Source organism: Columba livia, chromosome 1 (genome assembly GCF_036013475.1).
Source record: "Columba livia isolate bColLiv1 breed racing homer chromosome 1, bColLiv1.pat.W.v2, whole genome shotgun sequence".
Classification (NCBI taxonomy): Eukaryota; Metazoa; Chordata; class Aves; order Columbiformes; family Columbidae; genus Columba; species Columba livia.
The window spans coordinates 184,213,968-184,226,448 of record NC_088602.1 but is presented as its reverse complement, the minus strand read 5'-3'; the positions used below and the strand labels follow the sequence as shown (position 1 = coordinate 184,226,448).

At 35.9% G+C, this 12,481-nt stretch overlaps 1 protein-coding gene across 31 annotated transcripts in view; it reads right to left on the bottom strand.

Moving 5' to 3' along the window:
- The window catches only part of FOXP2 (forkhead box P2), a 422,851-nt gene that overhangs the window by 24,974 nt on the left and 385,396 nt on the right, over positions 1-12,481 (bottom strand). For all 31 annotated transcript variants that reach the window (XM_065048743.1, XM_065048749.1, XM_065048750.1 and 28 more), the window contains 6 exons: positions 11,617-11,818; positions 10,807-10,883; positions 10,566-10,667; positions 7,996-8,117; positions 6,622-6,691; positions 5,598-5,761 (listed from right to left, as the gene is read on the bottom strand). In XM_065048743.1, the coding sequence (XP_064904815.1) occupies positions 5,598-5,761; positions 6,622-6,691; positions 7,996-8,117; positions 10,566-10,667; positions 10,807-10,883; positions 11,617-11,818 (737 nt within the window). The remainder of the gene's footprint in view (positions 1-5,597; positions 5,762-6,621; positions 6,692-7,995; positions 8,118-10,565; positions 10,668-10,806; positions 10,884-11,616; positions 11,819-12,481) is intronic.

Below are 12,481 nucleotides of genomic sequence, written 5' to 3'. Positions count from 1 at the left end.
ATCATAGCAGTCTCCTAGAAGAGAACAAGCCTCCAAGGTAAATGCAAAGAGATCATGAAATGGGACAATGCAATAACAAAAGAAAGAAAAAAAAAAAGAAAAAAGATGGAAAGACAGGGGACTGGAACATTATGAAGTTAAAGAAACAAGGGAATGAAAGGGATTAAAACTGGAATGATAGGTAACCTACTGTAAGTGGTGTGAAAGCTTAACAGTGGGGGACTGGAATAATCAGATATGGGAACGACCTGACAATGGAATGCTTTCAAACTGAAGCACCTCAAAAGTAAATGATCTTAGAGCAGAATAATCATATTTGCCTCTGGGAATAAAATTTAAAGATAAAAAAGTTTGATAAAAAAAAAAACCCAAGTTTGATGATTATGCAGATAGAGCTGCAGAAAGAAATGATCCAGTCAGGGCAAGAGTGGGAAAGGTAAAGGAGTAGGGTTGGGAAAGACTGCAGAACACAAAGGAAAAGGTGACTGAAACCACAGATGGTTGGAACTCACCTTTTCACAGGCAGAATCGAAGACTACACTGGATAAGTTAGCTTTTCTAATTCATCTCAGACTGACTGTTACACTTGTTCATTTGGACAAAAGTTATTCTTTCTAACAACAACGTAACTTAAAAGTTTTCTAGAAACAGCTTTAAAAATCATGGGATAGATGTGTGTCTTGACATTTGGCTTCAAACAATTCCTGTCTTACAGAGAACTGTGCTACAATAGTTGAACACAAAGAATCATATTTGATATGAGGATATAGGAATTCACTTTTTAAGAAGTGCCTCTAAAAAAACAATTTTTTGTTTTTACTGTACTTTTTTTAAAAAAAAGCAATCAACAATTAAAATCCTAGACATTAGAATGTCAGCCATTATCTTCAGGATTCTGGATTTGCTGTTAGAAACTAGATTATTTTCATATGTTAACTGAGAATATAAGAGATTAGTTGTGTTGCCTTAAGTCTACACTGTCATACAGCGTGAGCAGGGAGAAAACCATGATGACAGCTTCCTTCCACAAAACTTCACCAGTAGGATATTTGCATTTTTGTTTCCTCAACTGCTATGAATGAACAGCTTTGCAGATTAAAATTTTACCTTTTTCCCTGAAATTTATAAATGAAGTAAAATGGCATTTTCCATTATGCATTTGCAAAAATATGAACATGTGGACAAGACATGCACTAAGTGTTCTCGTGATAAAACACCCTGGTCCATGCCAGTTGCAAAAATCACTTAAGTGTGATCAATCTAGCTCAAATGCACAGACAAACACCAGAAACACAGCTGAACATTATTTCCATCCCTGACACTCCATCCCAAGAATTAGAAATCTTGAATACGCAGCAGAGACAGGAAAAAAAAACAGCACAAAGTTCATTTCATTATGAACCTGAGGTTCATCTAAGAACCTAAATTTATTGTCTCTGAAGGAACTATCAAATCCCTCCAAAACTCCTTGGCAGTATATTGGCTATGACATGTAGGTTAAAAAGAAATTGTGTTATCACTAATGCATGAACTGTCATTATTGTCCCTAAGTATCATTCTGTGTCTTATCCACTGTTGTTTCTTCACAGATGAAGGTTCTTCCAAAGTTTCCTACAGCTGTGCAGCTTTAATTGCACTTGTTGGGATATTTGTGGTTTCTTTTTTCACTTCAGAAGTATGCATTTATACCCCAAAGGTGTGTACTGTTGAGCTTCTAACAAAATCCATTTACAATTGTTACACATGATTAGCAGCACCTACTACTATATAGATAATGAATTCTTGCATATAAAATACCTTCAGTTGTGTTTGTCACTTTGAAACTGGCTGCTTATCAGTTAAAACACACAGTGATTTTGGAGCAGTCCATGTTCAAAAAATGAAGGAAGAACAGAGTCTCAAGCATTGACTTAAATGAAAAGATGATTGTTTGACATATTTGACAACTGATATTAGAGGAAACTGGCATTTTGAACAGAACATACATGACCACACTAAGTAAAGTATCTTCTCTGTGAACATTTATGTCAAGGGAGTACTTAGCGCCAACATCAACCTACCAGGAATCAGATTTGAAGACTAATCAAAGACAAAACTTGGATTTAATACTGCTAAAACACAGAAAGTAAACCTAGGATTTGAGATCCTACCAGTGATATGCTGCATACCAAATCATGAAATTACCATCTTTCACGAGACTCGCAATGGAAACTGGGAAGCTTACAGCATAAAATTTCAGATGCTTTACATAATTATTAGTACAGGAGATTTCCCAAGTACCATGCCATGGGTATACTGATCAGCTAAGACTTACTGTAGTATTTTTAAGTGTACAAGAAGTGTAAGAAATGGAGCATATTATATATATCATTACCCAAGGCAAAACCTGCAAGCTTTTAAAGTGCCACTGCCCTAAATACACTGGCTGGGACTCACTGCACTTAACAAGCATTTAAATGCTATACATTTACTTGAAGTTCTATGCCTACAGTCTTCCTCTACTCAATGAACAGTGACTGTTTTCTAAGTAAGCCGATTCACCTACCTATGTCGGATACATGTCCACAGGTGGATATGTTGCCAATTCTAACTGCTTTTACTACTCTGTTTTGTAAACTAGATGTGAAGTTCCAGCTTCAAGTCCAAAGACTGGAATAATTTCCCCACTTTCTGTCACTCAAGAGCTAAAGTATTACAATAAAAGAAATCAATTTCTCTGATAATGTTCTTATGCTGAAAGCACAGAATTACTGACTATTATATATACACACAATTTTCATTACGTTTATAAAAAGATAAATTTATGCTAAAAAAATAATATGAGCATTCCAAAATAAGAAAGCTCCACTAACATACATTTATCTAATAAAATGAAATCCAGCACAATTCTAACAACCAAATGCCTGAGATGCTTGGCTTTGACACTGTCACTAGACTCTTTGCATTTCCTGCTGATGCTCTAATACCAAACAAATGTGTCTCCCTGGAAGCTTGTCTAGAATCCAAACTCTGCCCCTTCCCAACTGAATGCTCTGGTCTCTAAATGGCATGCAACCTCTTCCCTCTTTCCCCAGTGCTATGCTCCATTGCTCCTGGTTGTGTGCCAGCTTCAAGATGGCAATGCAATTGCTCAGCGTATTCCTGGTGTCACGGCTAGTACATTTTCCTGGGAATCAGGAGATGAAGGTTCAATCTACCTGGAGACTAATAAAGCCACCTACTTTATAGGTGAATGCAGTAATTATGATCCTCCAAGAACACTGCTCTAGGGCAGAAATGCCCAGACTTCCTGGGTCAACCTTCTCAGGAAGCTACAAGTAAGTGGATGTCTGTGGCAATAAAATATTTGTTTTCCAGTATATTAACTCTTTTTCATTAAAACAAAACCAAAACAAACAAAAAAAACCCCACGAACAAACAAAAAAACCAACAAACAATGAACAACAAAAAACGTACGAACAAAAAACCAAACCAAATGTGGGAAGGAATCCTTGGCAAGGAAAAGGCAAAAATTCCACAAGTGAGCAGATATCTGGTCATATTCTGTATCTTTTGGTTGACAGTTCATGGTTTCACAGAAGCCCAGTAATCCTACACTAAATTGGGTGCAAGGGATGAATGAGCATAACCTCTTTCTCCAGTGGTACCTCAGAGCATTTACATGCTTTTCCTTCAATCTACCAAGAACTGACCAACACGTAGTACTAAGTTTCAAAAAGCCACCATGGCAAGTCCTGTAACTGCCAGTTTTGACAAATGATGTATCATAGAAATGAGAGAAGAAGGCTGAATTTTGAGTTAGGGCGTACCTCAAGTTATTTGCCTTTATTATAGGCAAGAATCGCTACAATATGCTGTATTTTAGCTATAAACACAGCAATAAATGTAGCCCTATCTACATAATCATATGCACAGAAATCTCAGTTTATCCAGCAGAATGGCAGACAGTACATAAGATATGTAAACAGATCTGCCAAACACTTACAAAACAACTTTAATAGCAAGTGTCATTCTTTTCTGTAAAGTAGCTGTTTTTAACACACATGATCTAACTCTTGTTTGCTCTTTAAAGTTTTATTGTCTTGGCATTTTATACAGGAAGAGAGCATTAGCATACTCAGGAGAACTGCTAAAAGTAAAAGGCCTCAAGCTACCCACTGCATGGTTGATAGCATAAAGCATGGGATATAAAAACTTTTGTCTGATTGCTCACTTTACTTGTTTTAGAGTAGAGTTACTCTCAAGAGCATATATTCATGTTCTTTCTACTTCAAGTTTTATTACTTCTTTTGTATTATTTAATACATCTAAAGACACTTCCAAAAGACAAATTTTTCCATTTTGAAAAAGTAATGGTTTGGAACCTGATAAAATACATGAATGTTCACAGCGTATTATTTTCAAAGGCAAGTAGAATAAATGTGCAATAAAACAATTAAATGTGTGACAATAAACATTTCTATGCGATCATAGACATATTAACATGCCAAACAAAAGAAGGAAAACCGGGCAAAATATTTCCCCTAAAAAGGTCAGATCAAAATGGATTCTCCACACACCAGAGCATAAGTAAAAAGGGAGTTTGGTCTCCATTACTGTTACTGTTAAATATCCCACTCTAGAAATTAAAACGAACATTAAAAATGTGAAACGGAAAATGGAATGAAAGAAAGCAAATCAGATCAGCTGTTTTAAACACGGGAAAAAAGAGACCATAATCATACACAGACATTAAAAATCATCCTACAGTAAATTTAAATCTACGTCTACTTAGATATCACACTGCTAATTATTATATAAATAACCTGGGAAACAATACCTCCAAGATACATGTTTTACTATTTAGTAAACAAGAAACTGCCACGTTTGACACCACTGATTAAGGCCAGGCATTTCTAAAGCTTCAGACACATTTCTGAAATCCACAATACATCAATTTTTAATACTTCCACTCTCTCAGCTCCATTAAAAAGATGGTAGGGGAAAGATTTTAGAGTAATTAATGATATAGTTAGCTGCTAAATATTAATAGGAATCGTAGTCTTGCATAAAATATAACATATAAACCTTGCCAATACAGACGCACCAGTAATTAAACTTGAATATGTAATTACACTGATTTATACGACAGACAAAAAGTTACACTTTACTGGCTTCTATGTAAACTGTGGGCAACAGTTAAACTTTGCATTTTACGGTTTATATAAATGGGCAATATCTCTACTACAGTTCATAAATGGTTTAGAGACTCACAGTTAAAATTACAACTAATTCTAACATGAACATTCCGACTATACCTTACACACCAGGCTGTGAAAATGACCACAGATATCAGCCTCCCGTTACATTCAATGCTTGCAAGCCAGTTAAAGAGGTTTGTTTGTTTGTTTGCTTGCTTGTTTGTTTGTTTTGTTTTTTTTAATAAATGCTTACACCAATCTTACTACAAAGTAGACTCATCTATTTAAGTGTTTTAATACAAATGTTTAGTTTGAAACATTCCAGATGTTTCACTTACCATGTTTCAAAGCACTTTTCAGTAACATTGTGTCTTAGAGTGAGGCATTTTTTGTTGAAAGGATGCTAAGAGCACTTACATGTGAGGCTGAGGAGAACAGCCCGGACTGCTGTTTCCATTACTGTCAATGTGATCCAGTGAACCATTGAGATCTTCATGGACTGCCTGCAGTAAGCCACTGGATGCGTTATTTATCAGTCCTGGGTTACTAAGCAATGGTAAACTACTCTCTGCCAGTGCAGCCTAACAAAACGAAGAGTAAAAATAAAATTATTAGTTCATACGTATACAAATCACTCTAAATGTTCATACACGTATGAATGTACACACACAAAGCTGTGTGAATGTGTGCATGGAAGTACACACACACAATTTTGGGTAGTTGTGCAGGCGGTCACAAGGATTTTGTGCATTTTCCAATTATTTTCACATTTGAATATAACAGCAGCTGTATTTCTGGTTTACTATTTCGCTTATATAGGTTTCATTACTTTCCATTATTAACTATGTTCCAATATTCACAGCACTTTCTAGTTTTACATCATTTTTTGACTGAATTACACTTAACCCCTATGCCCTTCCACACAATGTATGGCTCCTTTATAATGCAGGCAGCTGCTATACTTTAAAAAATGACCAGAACTTAACTCAAAATAAAAAAGTCCTGACATTTGCCTCTTCTGCATAAAAATTATATATTATAATTAAACTTTAAAGTTTTTGCCATGAGCACCATGTTCCCCAACACTATGATGTGAAATCATTTATGACAGCTTGGATAAATATTAATGCATATCCACATGCATTTGCAAAAGCTTCTATCAATCTAACATTTGCAGCAAAACTGAGTGTTCCAGATTTTGCCACAGGGTGTCCTTCTTGCTTCTTCACATCAAAAGTAGCATGAATAAGAACTAGTACTTGCAGTGCTAGGTAACACAACTTACTTGAATGACAAACCCAACTATTTAGAATGACTACCAGGTCCACACACAAACATAAATATAGGTAACTCTATACCAAAGTACAACAGGAAATTAAATATGTCACACATACGAACATAATTAGTGTGTACAAAGAAAGAATAATTTAGTATTTTTTACCTGCAAGCTTGCATTAAGAGCTGCTCCATAGCCTAAGCTGGTGGGTATGTTTTTCACTAACGTCGGGCTTCTGAAAATAAATGATTTTTCAAAGTTTAAGTAACAGGCAGACATCCTGGCTGGCTCATTGGGTTAATGGATTGGCTTTTCAGCTCTGAAGACCAGAGTTTTAAAACGAAAATGAAATGAAGTTGGGGTGAAGGGGCTCAACCCGCTAGAACACAGTGATTTACTCGCATCAGCAAAGCAAAAGCCTCGATGTAATTAGGGCCACGTGGAAATTTGCTCGAAAAGCAGGGCCGTAGTGACTTGTAAAGGTTCTGATTTCACTGAAAGAATTTGACAGAGATAGCTTTAAACTTTGTACAACACCTGCCTCAGCTACGCTTACTGTGCCATTTGGTTTTGGTTTTCTGAATTAACACCGGTACACATTTGAATACATTAGACACAACCATGCTAAGGTGCTGAATAAAAGGATCTTACTCTTCCCACCCGAGAAACTATGAGGGTACAACATTGTAAATGAACAATACAGTGGATCAATTAGTTTCCAACAAGTGGAACATACCGTATTTAAATCAGACTAAAAATACTATATACCAGATCACCATAGAATTTATTTTCAATAAAATTAGTGCCTCCAGAAGTCAGCTGGGTGCCTGTTTACAAACAGAAATACAAATACCTTCCTGCAAAGAAAAACCTCCAGCTTCCCTCTCCGCACCTTTGGTATTCTGAATGGTTTTATCAAAACGAATTATATACTCTAAAGGAATAAAAAGCATCCACAGAATCAGTCATACTGACATGGGATTAATTTGAAAGTAGGGCAGTAAGCATGCCAAAGGTCCTCCTGTGAAGGCTTCTCATGAATACTATCCTCATCAAGAAGATATTTTTGAGGTCAGGACTGGAGTGCATGATACCTATATTCCAAAATGACCTTGAACGACTCCCTACTTCTGTCAAAGGTTTACAGTAAAAACAAGCACATATGAAACTCTAACACATGGGCAACATATGTACACAGCGCTATTTTTAATATATAGTAGAAGAACTTATGGCAGATGGAATTAAAATGACAAACACATGGTGAAATACATTGGAAAAACAAAAACCATTATCACTTTCCTCTGCAGCAAACTATATGGGAAAGGTAGGCAGGCAAGGAATGTACAGAAAATAGCATTTACCACAAAAATGAAATAAATGTTAGCTCACTGAAGAGAATGCACCAGCACAGCTATTAGCTTGCTATGTATTCTCCACATAAGTGCTCACTTTGTCTGTCAGGTTGTAGTACACAGAGGATTCACTTAGGTTACAGAATTACAGAACAACTCAGTTGAACAAAACCAACCACCAACGTACCCTGTTATCTTTTGTGACCTTCGCTTCTGGTACTCTACTTCATCCACTGTCCATACTGCTCCTTTAACATTTTCTACTCGAACAAAACACTTGTGCAGGCTAAGATTATGACGCACTGCATTCTAAATCAGACACAAAAGGGGGAAAAGGTAGTAAAATTAATACAATTTAAGAAGGCAGCCTATGCAGTATACTTTGTTAATCTTCTTATTCTAAATCATAGTGAAAAATCTCAATTTAGTTAAAGCATTAAATTCAAAATATGTATAATATTGTAAACCCCAAACTTACAAATTACTGGAATCTGTGGTTTGAACTTTGTGATAACAGAACCTTCCAAGCTATTTTAATAATAGCTGTGTCAAAACCTTCCTTTCATTGAACTGGTCTAAATTGCAATATCTGTACAAATTACAGTATCTTTGAAAATGCCAGAACAATTAGGTCAGCTCTGTTGTGTCCCTGATCAAGCACTTGGGGATGGTTGAAATGTCCAAAGGAACCAGTCCTGCTTGAGGTATTAAAATGCTAAAAAGGCTACAGTGACAAGTGTTAATTTTGCACAAAGCTTTATGCAAATAAGCTCAAAGGCATTCTTTTCATCCTTATAATAACGAAATGACAGAGTTTGTTTATTCTGTATTATTAGATGACATATGCAAGTTACTTTGCAACACTCTCCCTGCATAATAGGACACACTTAGGCTTTTAAAAAATATTTTCTCACTAAAGTTTTTTTTTCCTTTTTCTTTTGCTTCCTACTGTTAGACAGAAACTGAAAAAATAAATGTCTCCTATAACCTGAATGTATATTTTCTCCACCACGATTATGCAAACAGATGTTGTTGGCTGCTTTGTATTAGAGTAATTACTCAAAATTAACATTTTTAAATCAAATTAAATCATTCTTAAAATTTAAACTATAATAAATACACAGCAGACAGCATAATTTACTTCAAATATTTCCCATAAATCAAATTATAAATCTAAGCAAATATTTCTTCCTGTCAAGGTAAACTGGCATATAGCTATCAAGTACAGTCAGTAATGACCTAATTCTTATTTTACGAATATAAAACAAAGTAATTTTGATGAAGATTTCTTTCTATTTGCACAAAGACAAGCTTCTGGCTTGCTTTAAGAAAAGAATTCTTAAAAAAAAAAAGAAGGAGGAAAAAAAAAAAGCATAAGCAGATCTAGCATCTGACCTGAAATCCAAGGATTTGATTGATCTTAATGCCCATGGCTCTGAATATGATAATTTTAATATTAATGAGCAAATGAGCAGTTTTATTATGCATGCGATATAGTTAGAACTAATAAGCTGTTCAGAATGAGTTTTGCTGGATCCCCGAGCTGTGGAGATGAGACCAAGCTAAGATATTAAATCACCTTTCATTTCTTTTAAAATTTCTTTCAGTAAATCAAATGACGGAGCATTCACTACATTCTCTAATGAGTAACAAAAGAAAACGTAAATCTTCAACATAAATATTACTTATTGAAAAAGCTCTAAAACATATTTTCTACAGATTACCCCTGACATTTTCATCTTATAAAATACATATCAAGTAACCATGCATAAATAAAACAATTACATTCATTTACAGTACAGCACCACATACTGTAGCAACTAATAACATCTAAACATTTTGTAAATTAAAAGCGTTCTGAGCTTCACACCCATATATCTGTAATCGCTTGCCAGATTAATTTGCATTTTAAATCCAAATTAATTCACTTTAGCATATCTCACAGTCTAAAATTCTTAGTATGCTGATGAGTGCTTTGCTGCCTCTATTCTTCTCAGCTACAAACATTTTCCCCCTTTTGTACCAAATGGCTTGTGGCTAATTGATGTTTCTGACTGCTTTTTGAAATGAAAATAAAACAGTTCACTTAGTCTGTGCTGAGTGCCCTTATCTTTCTAGACGTTGCTCTTTTTTCCAAAAATAGATGCACAGAACTAACATTTTTTTAGCTCCTTGTAGGATCCAGACAATGAAGTTGTTTGGACAGGGATACAGATGAACCCTTTTGTCTAAGTAAATAAACTGCATTTATGTTCTGACAGGATAATATTCACTTTACTTTCTTTTAGTTCCAGCTGAGTAGCCATGGCCCTCACTCCTGTGGCAGCTTCAGTCTGTATGATGAGGTATGATGTGTACAAAAGGCACAGACCAAGACAAAACCTACAGCCTCCATTTGTTGCACAAGGCAAACAGACATTTTTCAAACTAATTAGCCAATAATATGCAAGAGAAAAAGTAATATAGTGCGACTAACAAAGGTGTTGATGATTGAGTGCTCACACTGTAATTAGTGTGTCAGGCCCTCATTTCTCTGCCAAGCCTCAGCTATTAATTGCACCAAATTAGAAAACTATATCAGAGGCAAAATTATTCTTTCACTTGTCATTTTGAGAGAGGGAATTCATTCCATTCAAGAGGCAGGTTAAAAAGAGGGGAAGCAGATACTAATCTGCTTATGTCATGTAAATAAATGTTCCTTGTGCTATCTGTAAGGAACTGCACTAGGCATCTTTAGACTACCGGCAAAGAAGTTACCTTCCAAGTTGCTGCATTACGCCTGAAGTAAGCAAATGTCCGTGTAAACCAGCTGTAAATTTCATTAAGTGTTAACTGCCTGTCACTCGATTCCATGATAGCCTGAAATGAGACAAGATACATAGTGACACAAAATAATGGTTTACTAACAAGACTGGATGACACTTTCTCAGCCAAGCCTTACTTTAAGCATTAATGAATTTTAATTTAATCAGGCAAACTTAATTTTCTCTCTACTTACCTGCCTTATGAGAGTTGCATAAGTAAATGGAGGTCTGACATCTGCATTTTTATAAAATTCATAGTTTGGGGCAATTTCTGTAAAATAAAACCACACAAACTGTACATCAATGTTATTAGTAGCCTGCATTGTTGTATTATGATTGACGACTTTGTTTCCTACATGCTCACAAAGATTTTCAAAGGAACTACTTACTCAGGAATGCACAAAAGGCCGCAGACAAGCAAATTATACCAAAAAAGTCTTTTCTATGCTCCTCGACGTACAAGTGCAAATGAAGCGTGCCCCAGTCGGTCGTATAACGTGCGCCAGCAGCGGCGTCCCCAGCCACCCTGTGTGCCGCCAGCAGCGAGACCCTTTTAAAATGTGCTGAGTATTTTCTTACATGGTCATACGGTGATGGTCAGCCATCTCCTCCCCTGCCCGCTCTTATTTCCCACCTAAAACATTTCTTTGTACAATTTTTGTCTGGTTCACAGAGAAGCAGTACACTACCACGCATATACTGAATTAACTATGGTTAGTGCAGGCTGACGGCAGCTAAAGGAGTATATATCATCACTAATACCAACCCTTCTCAGGTATCCAGTATTAACTTCTTACACTAAAACAAAACTGTTTCAGAGTGTCTTTTCTTTCAGTTTTCTATTTCTTTAAGATCATTAGCAAAATAGAGGTTAAAAAAAAAATATTTAAAAATCATCTGCATTAAATACCTTTTTGACACCCTCAATTTGCCTCTATGATATTTCAGTTATAACGTAAAATCGGGGCCTATCAAAATAGAAGCATTGATCCAAAGCATCCTACCTGATGACATAGGAATGTTGTATTTGTCTGAATGTCTTCTTCGAATGGCTCCCACATTGGGTACACTGGCTGGGGTGATTACGGAGGGTCCCTGGGTAATTGGGGTGACTGGGGCCGTTGGTGTTGTGGGAGTTTGAGGTAAGCTCTGTGGGGATGTCTCCAACATGTTCTTCGACATGGTGACACTAGACACCAAATTGAGCTGCAGAAACCCAAAAGCAAAGTAAAAAAAAAAAAAAAAAAGAAAAAAAAAAGGCAGAGAGGGGGGGAAAAAAAGAGACTTAAAAAGGTTTGACAAATGAGAGTGGATTCACTTCTACAGCTGTGTTGCCACTAATAAGCTGCAAAAGGAAGCAGCCAATCTCAACTAATTACAGGATGAAATTGTATCATAAGAACTCTAATTAGAGGATGCTGTTAGAGGTTATCTAATAATCTGCTGCAATGTTACTTAGGACTAACTCCTTCTAGTACTACCAGACTTCACAGAAAGTATGTTTGCCTGCAATAGAAACTAGCTGGTGATTATTTAGGTCTGTTGTAAAACAGATCTAGTTCCTGCTGAAACAACAACAACAACAACAGTAAATGTAATAAAAGATGTTAGTATTCATGCAAACAAGACTTAAAATAAGTTGCTATTCTGATGCTGCTAGATTTTTTTTTTCCCCAGTCCCAAATCTCAGCTGAGAGGCTCCAGCCAGCTGGAAAATTTTACACTGACCTTTAGTCTCCTTGCTAATTTGGTGGAATGGTAATGACATTACTACATATTCAAACAAAATTGTCTTAATTGCAAATTAGCCGGAGGAGGCTGAAAATTTTCAAATTAAATCTGATTGGAGATGGAGAGAGGGAAATGGAA